General features: G+C 36.4%; 1 protein-coding gene across 1 annotated transcript in view; it reads right to left on the bottom strand.

Moving 5' to 3' along the window:
• The window catches only part of slc6a8 (solute carrier family 6 member 8), a 114,457-nt gene that overhangs the window by 40,167 nt on the left and 55,244 nt on the right, over positions 1-19,046 (bottom strand). The window contains exons 4-7 of the mRNA XM_051933492.1: positions 18,483-18,747; positions 17,364-17,496; positions 4,596-4,730; positions 3,686-3,789 (exon numbers count right to left, since the gene is read on the bottom strand). Of these exons, the coding sequence (XP_051789452.1) occupies positions 3,686-3,789; positions 4,596-4,730; positions 17,364-17,496; positions 18,483-18,747 (637 nt within the window). The remainder of the gene's footprint in view (positions 1-3,685; positions 3,790-4,595; positions 4,731-17,363; positions 17,497-18,482; positions 18,748-19,046) is intronic.

Genomic DNA, 19,046 nt, shown 5'->3' on the forward strand with positions numbered 1-19,046 from the left:
CCCTGTAGAATTTTATAAGAAATTCTCCACTCAGCTAGCTCCCCTCTTATTGGCAACATTTACAGAAGCTAGAGACAATCATATTCTACCTCAAACTTTTCATCAAGCATTAATCACCGTCTTTCCTAAACAAAATAAGGATTTGTTACAATGCGCATCATACAGACCAATTTCACTTCTGAATAATGATGTTAAGATACTCTCAAAAATTATAGCTAGAAGGATGGAGAAAATGCTGCCTTCAGTAATATCACAGGATCAAACTGGATTTATTAAAGGCCGACACTTATCTTCCAATCTTCGACGCCTGTTTAATGTAATATATTCACCAGCAAAGTCAAACACCCCAGAGATATTATTATCATTGGATGCAGAAAAAACATTTAATATGATTGAATGGAACTACCTTTTCACTGCACTGGAGAAATTTGGGTTTGGCCCGAATATTTGTGCATGGATCAAACTACTGTACACCAGTCCAGAAGTTTCAGTTTGTATTAACAACATTTGTTCAGACTACTTTAAACTAGAACGTGGCACCAGACAAGGATGCCCCTTGTCACCACTGCTGTTTGCAATCGCCATTGAACCACTGGCGGTCCACTGTTGAAATTCTAATCAGATAAAGGGGATTATCAGAGAAGGACTGGAACAGAAAATTTCTCTATATGCAGATGGTATGGTTTTATATATATCAGACCCAGAAAACACAGCGCCTGCAGTTTTAACAGCACTTACCGAATTTCAAAAGATCTCTGGTCTCAGAATTAATTTGAATAAAAGTATACTCTTTCCAGTGAATTCACAAGCATATAATATTAGATTGGACACCCTACCTTTTACCATAGCAGATCAGTTTAAATACCTAGGGGTAAATATCACAAGTAAACATAAAGCTCTTTACAACAAAATTTCACCGTCTGTATGGAAACCCTTCATCTCACTTTAGCCAGAAGAATTAACGTTGTTAAGTTGAATATCCTTCCTAAGCTTCTATTTTTATTTCAAAACATTCTAATATATATCAATAAATCATTTTTTAAGCAATTAGATTCAACCATAACCTCATTTATTTGGAACTCAAAACATTTACGTATCCGAAGAGCGACCCTACAAAAACCTCAGGCAAAAGGTGGCATGGCTCTACCTAATTTTCAGTTTTATTACTGGCCAGCAAACATACAAGCCATAAAAACCTGGACACAAATAAATTAACATACACAGGCTTGGTCCGCAATAGAAGTAAAATCCTGCAGTACTTCTTTATATTCCCTGCTCTGCGCTCCAATAAATGCAAGTTATCGCAAATACACTAATAACCCAATTGTGTTTCACTCACTCAGAACATGGAACCAATTTAGACAGCAATTTAAAATGGAAAATCTTTTATCTGTGGCACCTCTGCAGGAGAACCACCTCTTCCAACCCTCGCAAACATATCAAGTTTTTAATATCTGGAAAAAAATTGGGATTAAATTGCTCAGAGATCTTTATATTGACAGTATCTTTGCATCCTTTGAAGAATTACATTCCAAATTTAACCTTCCAGCTACACATTTCTTTCACTACCTTCAAATTATAAACTTTGTTAAACAGAATCTGCCCGATTTTCCTCATCTCGTACCCTCCACCAGGCTGGAAAAAATACTGCTCAATTTTGAGGACTTAGACACCATTTCTGCAATATATAAAATTTTATTAGAGTCCCTTCCTTTCAAAGATGCATGAGGGCAATAGGAAAAAGATCTCTCAATTAATATATCAGAAAAGGAGTGGAAGGTAGCAATGCAGATAATTCACTCAAGCTCCATATGTGCAAAGCATAGAATTATTCAACTCAAAATTATATATCGAGTTCATCTGTCTCACTTAAAACTGTCCAAAATGTTTCCAGGGCAAGATCCAACCTGCGAACGCTGCAACCAAGCTCCTGCCTCACTGGCTCACATGTTTTGGGCATGCACCAAATTAACATCATTTTGGACCAAAACTTTCAAGTGCCTTTCAGACAGCCTTGGTGTCACAATCCCTCCTAACCCATTAATAGCTGTGTTTGGTGTTCTTCCAGATGGATTTGAAGTTGAGAAGGACAAGCAAACAGTGATTGCATTCACTACACTTTTGGCACGCAGACTGATTTTGTTAAATTGGAAGAATCCTAACTCTCCTCTAATAAGTTAGTGGGAAACTGATGTTTTATATTATTTGAAATTGGAAAAAATCAAATTCTCTGATAGAGGATCTGTACAGAATTTTTTCAAAACCTGGCAGGATCTAATCAATAATATTTTAGAGTAAGAAGAAATAATTATTTCTGCATTTCTTTTCCTTCCCCATTTATCTTTTTTTGCCCTATTAAACTCAATAATTTAGGCATGTTTACAAGCCTTAAGTATTACTCCTTTGGCCATACTCTCCTTCTCAGGGGTAGGGTTTGATTTGTTTTTCAATCCTATTTTTTGTAAAAATTGATCTATTTGTACAGAATGATTACAATAAAATTAATTTAAAAAAATCTGCTTTACATAGGCGAGTCTTTTGGAGTAGAAATAGGTATGTGATGGTCTAAACACAAAATATTTATGAGGTGTATTTTCACACAACAAAATATATACATGTAGGGTACAATGACAATACTTGAGACTTGCTGAACATTTTTCTGTACTCTCTACATCAGGTGTGGGCATATTCAGAGTGGCTGCAGGTTTTTGTTCCAACCCCAGTTGCTTAATAAGAAGCACTTATTGCAGAAGTAACACTTCTGCTTCACTTTAGTTGTCTCGCTCGTTAAGATTTTGAACCCTTATTGCTTATTTTAGTCTTAAACAGCTGTAGTCTTGGTTTTTAATTGCTCCTTATTAGCAATAACATGCAAATGACAAAAGAGAGCAGCAATTGTCCATTTAGCTTGTTACCATTTACACCTGTGTGTATTTATCATGCATTATTGGGTTTAATTAAATACTTGGAAGGAAAGTGAATAGAAAAAGTGAAGCACTGAGAATAACTCGTCTGTTTTAGACTTCAAATCATTTGGATGATATCCTTAGAAAGGAAAAAAAAATCTAGGATATGAGAATGACTTGACATGGCAGAGTTAAAGCACTAGCAAGTCATAAAAAACAAAAACCTGCAACCACTGCAGCCCTCCAGGACTGACTTTGCCCACCCGTGCTCTACACAAAAATTAGATCTGGGTAATGAGTGACTCTAAATTTGCCCTTTGTATGAGTGTGGATATGTGTGAGTGCTGCATTTTATCAAGGGCTCATTCCTGCCTTATACTCAAAGCTACTAGGACTGGCTCTGCCCCCTGGGAGGTACAGAAGTAGATTAAGTGGAACTGAGAATGTTTTGTGTCATTTTATGGGAAGTAATAAAAAATCAGCACCTTGAACAGAGGTTGGAATACAAGCTAAACACTGCTACTAATATAGACCTTTTTCTTCTGTATAATTTGAAGAGAAAATGAGACTCCATAACACAGTTCCATTCTTCTGCCATTGCCTCTACATCTGTGGCTTCTATTTATATGTATAGCAGTTGCAAGGAAAGTGTTGAAATAAAACTTTCTACAGTACATCTGACTGACTTTCACTTTGACATTCACTAGCTAATGTTCAGAATGGTGTAGAAACCCTAGTGCTAGTTATATAAATTGAGAGATGAACAGTAGAGCACTTACTTGTAGCAGTCATTGTTGAATCGGTTATAGCTGCCTAGTGCAGTAAGAGCACCAAGTCCGATTGCATAAGAAAAAAAGATCTGTGTACCAGCGTCAATCCAAACCTATGAGAAAACATTTTTAAAATAATGGATATCTCAGATAAAGAATTTGATTTAACTAGTTTTAAACATTTAAACTATTTGTGAAACAAATAGGAAGAGACTATTTTTGATACTAAAACTGAAATCATCTATACATCCATCCATTACAGAACCTGCTTAAACAAGGTCAGGGTTATGGGGGAATGCTATGCATCCTTCCATTATTTAGTACAAGGAATAAAACATCCCTGAACAGGATGCTAGTCTTTTGCATGACCTACTCACAGGCACACCCATGCCCTCTCACACAAGGGACATTTTGAATCACCTAGGTTATATTTCTTTGGGATGTGACTCATGCCTAATTGTCTTTTTAATGGACAATAAAGGATATATGATTCTTGACAAGCAGTGAAATGCAGTGCAGTACCAGAACAAATTCCACATAGACAGTGATTGGACCCAGGATTCAAACCCTGTGTCTATTAGGATGCAGCAACAGAAAAGAACTGTGGTTAAAGCCAGCACATGTATGACATATAATGTGACATTATGCACTGAAAAATGCTGCATTGTCCTTACTTTATTATACATTAACAAGCAAACATATTTTGACCTTTTTTATATGTAGGCCACTATTATGACTTAAAATATTAAATAATTATGACATGTAACATGGAATTATGTCATCTGTGTACTAAACTGATTTATAAAATACCAATCATGCACTTTATAAAATAATATGTGGTAAACACACTAAACAAGCTCTGCTTAATTAACAGAAAATATATCTTGGGCATACAAAAGTTGGTTTCTTAACATCTTACCTGTGCTGAAGCAAGTTTAGACCAATCTGGCTTCAGGTAATAGAGAATGCCATCATAAGCGCCTGGCAGGGTTACGCCACGAATAAGCAGGATGATAAGGACTACATATGGGAAAGTGGCTGTAAAATACACAATCTAGAAAAATGCAGAGACAAAAATGTTAATGCATTGACTAAAAAGTAATAAAGGGCAGGTACAGTATATTATATATACACAGGTATATAAAAAAATAACATTTGCCTACAGAATATAACAGGCACAATGTATAAAATGTAAATATATTTTGCTGAGCTTTAAAATACTGAAAATATTCAGTATAAATGGCTAAAATATTTTTTGTTTTAGTCTAAAAAAGTAATAGGTATCGTCTTCAGTAAGGCAGTTTACAGTACTTACCCCTCTGACACTAGAAAATGACAGGATTAGGAATCTGCTGCATTATTTGGAAGTGGTAAATTATAACACACTTCTCCATGTTTTTAGTAACTTGGAAGTTTATACAGAACAGACAATTTAATTCTACATTACTAAGTAAAATTAGCAACTGCTACTTTAGAAATACTGTATTTCCAACAGTAACTGTTGAAAAATGCACAGAACGATCACAGAGTAAATTGCTAATAATTAATACCACTTTATTTTCTGGCAGCCAAGAAACTGCCAGTGCTTGAGTTATTATGTTGCAATTATTAGGCTAATAAGTGCTGCCTTTGACAAGACTGACCACAATATTCTGTTCATTGAAGTTTGAGAATGTTGTGCTGTCTAGGTCGGCCACATTGTTAAATGGATTCCATTCTACTTATTAAATTTCTTTCTGCGCCTTTAATTAAATCACCTAAATATTAATGTTCAAGATATTTTTGTCTGAATCTGCTTTTTTATTTGCACTTATTAACATTAGGAGTAGAAGATAACATACAGTATATACTATATGACCAACTGTTGCTGACTTATTACCTCTCTGACCAGTTTACCACTACACAAACTTCAGCATATGCCCCATTTTTCAGGAGTTGGGAAATTTTGGATACAGTATATTTTTTCTGCTTTTCTTGTTTTGAGGGTTTTATTATTTTTGTTTGGGTGTACTTGCTAGTGTGGAATGTTGGGTGTTGATGACATCATCATTACAGTATGTACTATAGGTATGCATGGTTGTATCCTACCACTGATTCCCTTAGACAATTATGATGACACATGAAAAAGCCAGGCTACAGCAACACTCTGGCTGGTGCATTGTGTGTTTAGGAAACAAAGAGTAAAGCACAACAAGGAATCATTCTGGTTTGGACTTTGTCTTGCCATAAGGGAATAATGAACTCTGTCAACTAGTAGCTGGCTCAGTTCTTTCTCAGTCTCTGTGTGGTTGGAGCAGAATTGCTGTGTTTTGTTTACTTCAAATTGATGTTATAAAATCAAGATTTGTGTCTGTTAGAAGCGTTAGATCGCCCAGAACCAAATGAGACACAGTGAAGGCAAAGACCAGTAAACTACCTTGTTTCTCAGGGATCTTGAAGATAAACACAGCATTTCCCTTTTATCAAGGGAAAGTAAAGTAAATCTTCTGTCAAACAAACACAGGATATTTTTCAGAACAGATATTGACAGAATTGAAGGAAAAAAAAAAATATATATATATTAGATTTTAATTCTAATTCTATTCTAATGCTTGGATTACCAGCATACCTTTAAACAACAACATATTTTTCATTTATATTTAAAATGCTGAAATTCCCTAAATTAAGCTTTTCAATGAACAAACATTAAATAGAATAGACTTGAGGATTCCATTACATTTCCCACCGACAATTTGACACAGACTAATCCAGAATGAGAAATAAAAATAAATATATTTGTATGCTTCAAAAGAGAATAGTAAATATACCTTTACAAAAACATGTTCTGGATTTGCAGTTTATTATGATAAATATCCATCCATCCATTATGCAACCTGCTATATCCTAACTACAGGGTCATGGGGGTCTGCTGGAGCCAATCCCAGCCAACACAGGTCGCAAGGCAGAAAACAAACCCCGGGCAGGGCGCCAACCCACCACAGGGCGCGCACACACACCAAGCACACACTTGGGACAATTTGGAATCTCCAATCCACCTAACCTGCATGTCTTTGGACTGTGGGAGGAAACCAGAGTACCCGGAGGAAACCCACACAGACACGAGGAGAACATGCAAACTCCATGCAGGGAGGACCTGGGAAGTGAACCCGGGTCTCCTAACTGTGAGGCAGCAGCGCTACCCACTGCGCCACCGTGCCGCCCATGATAAATATCCATGTTCTTAATTATCAGATTTGTCATTGCTTTCAAAAGGTATTTTTTACTATGGTGAACAGAAAAGTTACAATTTTTAAAAGTAGTCATAAAGCAATAATAAAGTAACAAGCCCCTCATCTCACACATTTTCATTAACAGCATTCTTTAGTGGCCTGCTCAACTTGTCCTAATCTGCTGGTCACATGCTGCTCTTTGTAGTTTCATTCTAAAAATGTTTCACCTACTCCTTTCCACCTCCTCATTAGGATTCTTTTCCCCTTAGTCCAAGTCTTTGTATTGTCATTATACAACACCTTGCTGAGTTCCACGCTTTTGCCTGGGCATTCAGACTAATGTTCCTGCCAAATCTTACCCTCTACGTAGACTTGAGTGGACTAATTTAACATTATGTGCTGTGCAATGCACTGGGCCCACCTTCATTTGGAGTTTACTTTGGGTTTACAACAGTGTAATGAATTGGGATCAGTAGGAATAGAAAGCATAAACAAAAGCTTTTAATTTGATTTACTGATCATCTTTTTAAAAAATTTTATTTGGATAAACCTTCACAATTAAATGACTTGTGGACTGAATAAAATCTTTGTCAAGTTAGGCAACTGCAGTTCTGGTAGAATACAGCGGCTGAATATGGTTACTGAAAACAGCAGGAGCAGTTTGGCTTCACTTGTTAGTATCCTAGACAAAAAAGAGATTATCAATCCTGTCTTTGGCAATGGTAAAAATGCTAACCCCCAGCCATGCTCATTCAAACTAATATAAATAAGAGCCCTGCTAACTGAATACAGACTGTCCTATCAAAAACTGACAAATTCTTTCGAAAAACTTTTATTTTACTACTTATATATTACACTTTTTCAGTTGATTCTAAGTTTGTGATCTTCCAGAGAATGTGAAATGAGGTTCTGTTTAATTAAAGGAAAGGTGACAGCCAAGGAAACGTTGAAGGAAAGCCACAAAGGAAGAAAAGGAAAGACTTAATGCATTACAGGTAGAAGTAAAGAAGCACCTTGTAATTCTGCAAAGAGCAGAACATCTGAGATGGCAACATAAGAAAGAATGGACAAGAGCAGTCTTTTATAAAGACCCCTACAGGTATGAAAAGCCTTTTCAGTATGGAGAGGAATGGGATATTCACAATGTCAATAAAGAACTTGAGAAGCAGCCTAGGAAAACCCACTCAAACAACCAGAGGAATTAACTAATTAATATCCTCCACAACATGCCCCCAATCATCATTCTGAACATCAGATGGACTCAAGGCCACTTACATGGAAAGAAGTTAGGAGCACAGTAAAATGGACAAGAACAGCATCATTGCCAGGGCCAAATGGTATTATATACAGGCTTTTATAAGAACACCCCCGATGTCCTGAAATACTTTTGGAACATGAAGAAAGAGGCATGGAATAAAGAATTATACCCAAGGCATAGAGGAGGGCAGCAGGGATTTTGATTCTTTGAGAGAGAAACTCTTTGTGATTTAACAAATTTCAACAGATTAATCTTCAGGTTGTGGAAGGCAAAATATTCTTTGATATCATACGTCAAAAGAATATTTGCATACCTGTTGAGTAACAATTTTATTGATACATCAGTGCAGAAGGCAATGCCTTTTGATTAGTACTCCATGTGATGCTCTAAAACAGCCTTTAACTTTTTCACATTCCAGAAGTAATCACATAGCTTGTCCAATCTTATTTCCTAGATCTTCATTCCTGCACTACAACACGGGAATATAACACCGCTTGGCAGCACTTGAAAATAGGAATAATGGCAGATTGCACCATCTTGTCTCATACATTCACTATAGCAATGGAACTCACTATACAAGCATCACACTGTGGGAGTGGGCTGTGGCTTCCTCCTATTAGAGCATGCATGGACAACATCACCAAAGGCTTCCTCCTATTAGAGCATGCATGGACAACATCACCAAAATTAACAATAACGAGGGCCTGAACCAACCACTTACTGGATAAACTTCACAGCTACATCCGAAGGAACTGAATGGAAATTAAGGCCAGCAAATCCCCTAGTATTTCCATTGTTGAGAGCAGGCTTACAGACGAAATAGGTTTTGCATTAATGTGCGAGTACCAAATGTGCTGGAGAAAATAATCAAAAGTCTCGGATTTTTGTATAATACAAATCGCAAAGACAGTGAGCTAGTGTAACACCACAGGCAGGATATACTCAGTGACCTGAAGCAAATTAATAAAACTGCTCTTCCAGGGTAGTTGAAATTATGGTGCCTTCAGTTTGGCTTGTTGCCCAAAAATATACAGTATGTCCACTCACAAACTGTGAAATCACTCTTACAAATTTTCAGCAAAATGGAGAGTCTGGTCAGTTCACATGTGAGTGCTTTAGGGTAATGTAGTGCTTTCAATGGCAATTTCTAGCGTTGAAGAAGAATATAAATGTGGCAAATTGAGGCTGGATATAATGCTCGGGAAGTCTTGGGATTTGGTCATAAAAGATGCCACTTCAGCTTTTTTAAAAGGTAAAAAACTGACTCTGGCTACAGCAGCACAGGATGTGATATAGCAGGCTTTGTCCAACAAGGTAGAGTCTAAGCCTTGGCCTAGAAACAAGGAATCCTCCTGGCCAAAAAGAATTTCAGCAACTGGTGGTCGAGGAAGTGTGCCATCAAGAGTCCACAGCTCTGTATACCAATGTCATATTTCAAGCCAAATATGGAAAATGAATGAGATGGAAGGACATCAAGAGGAGAAAAATTACCTGGAGGGACCTATAGACCATGAATTCAAATAAAACAAGCTTTTTCATCAGAGCTAACCATGATGTCTTTCCTTTCCCCTCAAATTTGCATCTTTGGCTGGCCTGTCCCCATTCTTAAAACCCTCAAGCATATTATTTGAGTTGTAACACCTGCCAACCACCAGGCAGAGTACTGAGGTGGTGTATTGCAGCTGAACCTGAAGAAAAGAGAAGAACAACTAATGTGATGCCTCTCAATGCCTAGATAACCCTCCTACACGCAACACCTTTCATCCGGAAAAGAGAAAAATGGAGGACTCACTCCTCAATCCCTGACACAGGCTCACTGAACGCTGCCAGGAACTGGAATATGAGAGTTGACATAGGCCACAGACTAACCTCTCCAAAAGAAGTTGCTAAATCCAACCTGAGACCAGATGGGATCATAAGGTTCAACAATCAGCACAGTGACTTCAACACTGAGGTTACAGTCCCATGGCACATGAACAAAAGAAGCTGTGATATTATCAGTCTTGTAGCGGAGGGAGAAATCAGAGGCTAAAAAACTAAAGGTGTGCCTGGTTGAAGTCTGTAATAAGGAATTGGTTGCCAGCTCTAAGATGAGGCTTCTGAGGGAGGTAAGAGTCATAGGGGGAAGGCCTTCAGAAAGGCAATCAAGTCACTGTACGATGAAGCCGAAATGAGCAGTCACTGGTCGTGGTTAAAAACAAAGTATCTTAACAGATATCAAGCACATGGCCGTGGGTCACACACCCTGATCTGATCATCCTGTGGTGGGTCTGCTTAGGCATAGGTTGTCTTGTGTTTTTAAAGAGTCAAATGCCTAATTATGAAAAGGTACACAAATGAAGATGTGTACCAAACCGACAAACTTACTAAAGTAGACAACATAAAGAAAAATCAATCCACTCTAGGGTCAATGCAGTGCTGAAACCCCAGGGACTATAACATCCAGTCCTATAAATCAATCAGTAGACTGCTGGCTAGGAAAGAAAAATGGCTTCAAGTACTGTGAAACAGGTGCCCTTGTATTAGAAACGCAAGTTGGTACTTGGGTTTATATATGCAACTCAGGTTTACTGCTTTCTCAATTATGACTTTTGCTAAAACTGGCTTTGATACTAACCCTGTCATCGTCTTTATACACATTTTTCCAGTGCACATCCTTCCAGTGTCCATGTGGGCTTTCTCCCAAAAATGATATGTCAGAATAACTGGCATGGCAAGAGAAAGAGAATTTTGTATATCTGTAACTGTGAACATTCATTTCAATGGGAGAGCAACGACTCACTGAAATTCTGTAACGGAAAATACAAATCTTGAAAATAAAGGAAAGATGGCTTTACTTGGAATTTGAAATTCTAGTTGCTTTTCTACAGATGGGGCAGAGCATAGAACTGACTTGCACCTAAAACTATACAAGTATTACTATGCAACTAAAGCCATAAAGAATCATGCTGGGCTAACGAAATCACATAAAGTATATACCCAATATGACAACCACTGACAGAAAGGAAATGCTGGTTGTGTGATCTCTATACCATGGTTATCTGTTTAATACTTTAAAGAACAAATAACAACATTCTGAAAGGTATTTGCAATGGCATGACTGTCCATGTAGACGTGCAATAGGAACTCCGTTTTATAGAACTGAAAAGAAACAATGAGCAGCAACTATGTCCATGCCAGAATTTTTAGATTATTCACAGTGAATACATGAAGAGTAAATACCTTTATAAATATGAAAATGTATTATATTCATCTCTGTAGTAGATAATAGGTACAATACTTAATATAATACAGTACAACATATAGTTCGTTTAGGATGTCGCTACATCCCATTAGCTCTAGAGCAAGGTATTACATTTCTACCAATATAGATAACACATTAAAGCAAATAGAACCTGTGAAAATGTAAATGTAAACAGATATTATATTATTAACCAAAGATGGACTTTGCCCACATTGCAGAGGTTATAAAAAATGCAAACATAGGGTGCAAACTCTTCACTGTGAAATAGTAACAGAACTGATAAGACATTCAATTGACAACTATTGTGAAAGTGTACGTTTACATCTATATTATAGTCCATAATGCAACTTGAGGAAGGTTTTTTAGAAGCAGTTTAATTCAGATGGTCTAGTAATGAAAACATTGGGCTCAGAAAATGAATGAATGAATGAATCACAATATTATAGATCAATTTTTTTAAATGCCAAAAAAGCAGTTTTAAACATTTATTTTAGAAATCACTTAACAACTTAACCCATGTGATGGAAAGAAACCACATCCGGGGTGGTTCCTGCCTTTCACACTTGCATACCTGGCTCCCGTTCAAAGTGGCTTTATAATGGAAAGAGTAGCTTCAGCAAGTACATGGGCAGATGAACGAACAGGTGGGTGAATAGGTGGATTATATAATTTAAGGAAGTAAAAATACTGTTATTCACAAAGATGCATTTGTGTAAGATGAGTTGAGATGTTCACTTTGTATAAGTGCATGGCAAAACAAAGACATGCACAAAACATACTTTTTGATATTTTCAACCATTTGTCTTGGATCAAAACGTGTATGCCATCTCTCAAGAGAAGGCAGAACACAATAAAATATGAGAATATTTTACAAAAAAACAAAGAATACAGGCTTTAAACACCTTATTACAAACCAAATGCCGAAGCATGTAGGTAAACACAATGAAGTGTGTAAAGAGACCATTTTATGAAGAACAAACAAATTAGCTTTTAAAAAATTAAATTCATCATCAAATGTGTGACAGAACATGCCATTATTTATTAATAACATACTGAACATTATTCAGAATTATTTTTTATATTTTCTGAGTAATGGAAAGACCAACAGTTAAATGAAGAAAGGATATGAGAAGATGCAATTTAGTGTGCAATCGCCCAACCTGAGTAAATCAAGATAATGATCTTAAATAATGTTGCCACTGCAATTTTACCCTCGGCATATATCTCTGCTGTTCTGAGACAAAATAAAGCTTGTAATAATCAACAAACAGCAACTGAAAATAGTGCTGATATAGACATTTAAATATTTTACCAAACCATGTTCATCATCAAACCAATAGTAAATATAAAATTCAAACCTAAACTAAAAATGTTTCATTCTTGATGATGGCAGAAAAGGAGTTAAACTGAGTATCTTGAATCATTACCACTATTAAGATTGTCTGTATCAGAATCTGAAGCCTAAACATGAGATTGCCTTCACAGGAAAGCTGAAGGCATTGGCTTGTGCGCGAGGGTTCAGTCACGTCTCACTGCAGTCCTCCTATTCAAGCTGACCAATGGGAACACAACAGCCTGGGAATGAATGAATAAATGAATGAAGCACCTGCTATTTTCTGAACCTCCCCCCTTTATAGCTATCGACGTTACCACAGTGACGCAGTGTGTCTTTTGTGTGCTTGTGAGTTCAAGGGTAAGGATATTTGAATAACAGAAGGTTAAGTAAGTTACAGCAAGCCCTTCAGGGTCAAACCCTGGCAATGCTTTAGTGGGGCATGTTATTTGGATCTGTATAAAGCGCAAACAAAGTATTTTTTTTTTTATCTTCTCTGGAATCTCTGTCTCAACAATGAGGTATTTTAATTTAGCAGATGCTTTTAAGAGGCCAGTGTAAGCGGCTGTGGGATTTTAATCCAGATATGTAAAAAAGGAAAGAGAGGACAAATAAGGACAAAAATTGTAGCTTTACAAAAAGAGGCAGGTAGTTGACCAAAGAAGCAGGATTATAAAAAATATCTATACCTTACACAAAAATAAAATTTAGGTTTATCTGTCTAACAGAAAAGTTAAAAAGTTGAGTAAGACACAGTAAAATACTTTAATAAGCTATCTTTCTGTCAACATGCAGGTAACAGCATATTGGTCAGAAACAAATCAACAGTTGGACAGTTGTTTTACTACAGTTCGCAGACAAAAAGCTCACATACACCATCAGCATGGCGCTGTCAGATCTAAAAGCTGGGAGAACTTTTTGCTGGTGAGCTGAGCTCTGTCAAGGCAGGGGAATGGGACAGCAGACAGTTTGCTGCTTGGGCTGATCGACGCATTTACAAAACAAAAGACGCTGATGGCAGAGGTGGGAAGGGATTTAAGGTGGGCAAGGATTCTGAGTTTTTTCGTAGGCTTCAGGAATTCTATTGTTAAAGTATGAACTTTCTAAAGTCAGTTCTAAACACCCTGCAGTATGTCGATAACTACGCTAGGATTCTGACTTACACCAAGTCTTGGGAACACATTAAGCTAACCCTGCTGCCAATTAAATCATATATTTACTACAGAATACTTCTGTTGACTTGTAAAGATTTAAATGGCCATGCTCTGTGTAATGTTTCTGACCTTATACACTTTTATTTTTCCACCCATCAACTCCAATTCTCTGTGTCTGGTCCTCTACTTACTGTCCCGAAGATTATGAAGAGTACTGTGTGCAACAGAGTTTTCTATATCTCTACTCCAACACTGTGGAGTGTTCTTTTAAAAGTCTTCACCAAAACACACAACTGCAAGCTTTCAGAAAAAGATTTAAACATATCTGTATGCAAAAGTTTATGTATAATTTGTGCTATTATCTTTTACTGCTATGTATTATGCATTTATTTTCTTCATTTTTGTTGAGCAGTATACCAGATCCATTAAGTTTGAAAGGCAGGCTATAAAACTATTTTTTTATTATCATTTTTATTATATCTCTATAAAGATGTCTACAATCCAAACTGTGTAATGTGCTGATGTATACATTACATATATTATGGAACAGAGAGAGAGAACTCTTGAGTTGTCCCCAAACTGAGAATAAGGTCAAGAAGATCATATTATCAAAATAAAAAAGCTTTACAACAATAAAAAGAATGTGAAAAGATACAGAAACTGTAAACACAGTAAGTGTTAAACCAAAAGAGCACAATAAACACTAGTGCCACAAGTGTTCAAGTTCCTGACTATTAAATGTGGCGGCTCATGCACTTTTCCACATCTCTACACTATTCTTTTACCTCTCTCTTTTTTCCTGTCAGTAGAATGCTTGCTACCAGTTCTCATCCCAGTGCAACACTCAATCAAGAAATTGCTGTTAGGGGGATTTAAGCCCACACCTCGGTTCACTTCCAGCATAGTTCCAAAAAAAATACTTTTGGAATCTTGGGTGGGCCTGTGATTGCTTCATGGACACCAAACTACAGCTCATTCTCTGCTAATCTGTTCTTTGGGTCAATCTTAACAGTCTAGGTGTCTCTTTTACAGACGTTTAAGAAACCCTGACAAATACTGGGTGGTTTGCTCTAATGTGCGCTGAAGCAACACAATGCTTTCCACTTACGTCACACTTTGCACTTCTTTTGTACTTTTGTCTTTTTCTTTTTGTATTTATTTCCTTTCAGTAATACTTTCCCTCACTATAGCTTTTCTAGAAAAATCCACATACATGCAGAACATGTTGAATTACTTGCATCTACATTGCTTTTGTCAGTGTATACATTATCAGAGCCTTGGCACTCCCCTGCTGTTCTCCTGTATCATGTCATGCTGACTACAATCACACTGATGAGTGGGTCTCCTTCTACTATATCCCATTATTTATAAATACATTGTGACTCTAAACTAAATAATTTTCCAGTGGGTAGGAAAGGTCTGAGAGAGGGGATTCTGTCTTTCAACTGCTTAACAAAGAAAATGGCATTTACTTTGTGATAATTTCCAGTGGCTTTATATTGCTTGTATGTCACCATAAGAGACACCATAACTTAAGGCTTGATCAGGAAAGGTGAAGGTAAAAATGTTTGACAGAAATATTGTTTCTGTTGTACTAAACAAAGTATCCTTTCATATACAGGGTTATGGTGCAGGTAATTGCTGGATTCACAGAGACCCATTTGAGCAGTGTACAGTAAATGAGATTAGACAATCTTATAGTGTTACTCCAAATCATAATTAAGCCAAGGAGATCAAAGTTTACAAAAATAGGTATTTACAATGTAAATAACCATCAAGGAAGAATGAAGAAGGACTGAAGCACAAAAGTCAAACAATGAAGAGAACAGAAAGTACACCATGTTGCCTCTTTGGGGATATTTACGTGCTTTAATGTTCCTATCTAGGCTATGGCCTCTTTTACTCCTTTCAAATGACCATTTGATACAAACTCAGCTCCTATCTCCACACTCACAAGGAATGTTTTCAAAGCATATAAAAAACTGACTTCAAGGACAATCCTTAGTAGTACTTCCAATGTCAGAAATAAGTTATGGAAGTCCTGGCACTATACCAACAGAGTTCCCTCTGATAAAACTCACATATCACTGCACACAAGATGCCCAGGTTCTTTTAAAAACTTCTCTGCTCCCAATACTCCTAAGGTGGTCTGTACTGCATAATGTGCTGTGGCGGTACAAATAATTTTTAATGCACCACCTTGCTGCCACCCACTAACAAAAGTGAGTGCTCTGAATCTACCTCACTCTGCTATTCCATGTCCAAGAAATAATTACTTCTTAGGGTACTCCCTCCATAAATAAGACGCCAACCCCAGTTGTGTTTTCCTTTTGAACTGGCATGACAGGCCAGGTTTCTGCCGCTGCAGGTTTTTTTCCTACTTCCTCAGACTCCTGCTTGCAGTTTAGCTTAGAAAACATGTCCTCTCCAATTATTATGTTCTATATTTTTTACAAATGATTAGCCCAAATATAATTGACTTTCCAGGTTGTGCTTTAAAAAAGTAAATTAAAGGAGTCATGTTCAAGTAATCACTTACACATTTTCCATACAGTCGTTGCAAAGAACAGTCAAATTAGAGACCTCCTAAATAAATTTTAACAATGTATTAGAAGAGATGTCTGACAGAAGCTTTCCAAGAATTTTCATATCTGTAAATCTTCAACTCTGTTTCTGTTGCTTGCCAGAATGTGACACGGTGCAAGATAAAAAGATAATCTTTAGAGTAAATAATGCCGTAAAAAGTCTAAACACTCACTGCTTTGAATGAAAACTGTGACTAAGTGCGATGGAATAAGTGCCAGGTTTATTATTATTACAGCTGTGTCACACCACTAAGCTGGATATCTTACTTTAAAGTTTAGATTATTTTGAACCTGATGACCGTTACTATTGCCTTTAGCAGACAAAATCAGTGACTAATCAAACAGGTCTAATGAACAAAATCACCTCCTTTCTTTTATTTACAAATGAATTTCTCAATTATAGTGGTGAAAAATGAAATCAGCCACCAACTCTGTAATGGAATCAAAGCATTTACAAAATGAATGGAGGAGTGGAACAATGAATGTGGTTGACTGATATTGTGCAATGTTAAAGATGTGCATTGTGAAGTGCTCCAAGAGGTTAACAATATGTTAAAGAGTTTGCACAATGGAAGCTGGGCTCCGAAAGAAAAAGAGAAGATTCACCTCAGCTGATCTACATAGATGGGACATCTCTGGAATGTTTTATTTAGAAAACTAAACAATTTGTATAAATCAGTGCATATACTTGAAGAATATTAGGCAAATAACATTATTTTATATTGTGACTTTGCCAAGAGATTTTATTGACTGAATATATCAAGAACACTGAAGGTGGGTGAAAATAAAAGATTTAGTTGGAAAAAATTGCTTTTATATAATAACATCACAGGCAATAATTTGAAAAAGCCTCAAAAGGCATTCACAGATGTGTATAAAACAATGAGAAGGGAAACATCTCTACCTTTCCTGTTGATTTGACCCCTTTCCAGACACAGAAGTACACGATAATCCAAGTTGCCATAAGACACAGCATCACTTCCCAGTTAATAGAACCTGGTGTTTCTAATCCATTTGAAATATTCAGAACTTTGTTCCTAAAAAAAAAGTTACATAATAAGTCAGTACAAAGAATCAATTCTGCCATTAACTGCATATTTTAATTCAATGGATGGATTACCAAGCATAAAATGGAATTAAATTATTAATGTATTACTCAGTACTACATATACAATAGCCACTTTATTGGGGTCACCTATCTGGAATCAGGTAGGCTCCCCTTTTGCCCACAGAAAAGCCTGAGCATAAAGATCATTTATTGGACTGAGATCTGGGGATTATTAACATGAACTCACTCCTGTGCTCACTCCTGGCAAGGAGTTTTTGCCCAGAAAACTTGCTCATCATCTTGATTTTTGTTAATTGCACCATTCATTGTAAACCCTAAGCAACTGTAGTGGGTAGAAATCTGAAATGTTGGAGCCACCACGTCTGGCACAAAGCAATTATTTTTTATTCAAAGTAGCTCATTCTAATGCTTCAAACAGTAAATAAACCTCACTACAATGTCTGCATGCTAAATATCCCGAATTTATTTGAGTTAACAAGCAATACTGGGTGTAAGGTGGGAATCAGCCCAATTTTTCATTTTAAACAAGCTTAAATAATGTACAACTGAAACATCAGCATTTTTGATAACTAATGTAACCTGTGTTTACAATTGTTCTAAAATCTGTCCTAAATACTGTATATTTTTACTTATTTGCACTTGAGTACAAGAATGATAACCAGGCATTTAAATAAAAAAAACTAGACAGTAAGATTAATAGATTTATCCTCAATTAAATATTTTCTCTAACAGACTGGTCCGGATTAATTATTGCTTAAAACTAGCACGTATAAGGACTGAGAGGAGTATCATTTCTGTAATTTCATATTATTAAACTTATCATACAAGCAAAGTAAGCAAAATGAATTTAGAAAAAATATGCTGTCTTACATTCAAAAACACATATACACAAGACTTCTTGAATTGACCATCATATATGCAAGTAATATATTTGTTGAATAAACAGTAACTTACTCCCAGAATTCAATAATGGGTGATCTCCCAGTTGCCAGCTCCTCACATGTCATGTTTCCAAAAGTTGCATTTCCAATGGTGCCATTTCTACATTCATCATGCCGAAAAATTTCAATGCAGTTTTCACTGTTCCAAGGGTTTTTGCAGCTTGACCAAGGAAGTGTGTGGGTAAAAGACTTGACAAGATAGTAAAACCCCCACGCCAGCACCATGATGTAGTAGGTGTTGCAGTAGAACACAATGACCATTGAAGCATAGCCTAAGCCTACAAAAGATAAAGGTCAGTGCAAAATGTTGACAATTTCAATAAGTGTACCATATCTCAAAAGCAAAAACTTCCTTTGGTTATTCACAAACATAAATTATTTTCAATATTAAATACTTTAGATCATGTTTTCCAATTTATGAGATTCTTTAACCAGTCTCCAAAACACATAACATAAATTATGAATAATATTATCAAGAGTAATATTTACTAATACAAATATCTGTCAGGACAATCTACATGTTAGAAAAAGTGATGGTTATACAGTAACTATAAAATAATAGCATTTCAATGTCAGA

Source organism: Erpetoichthys calabaricus, chromosome 11 (genome assembly GCF_900747795.2).
Source record: "Erpetoichthys calabaricus chromosome 11, fErpCal1.3, whole genome shotgun sequence".
Lineage (NCBI taxonomy): Eukaryota > Metazoa > Chordata > Cladistia > Polypteriformes > Polypteridae > Erpetoichthys > Erpetoichthys calabaricus.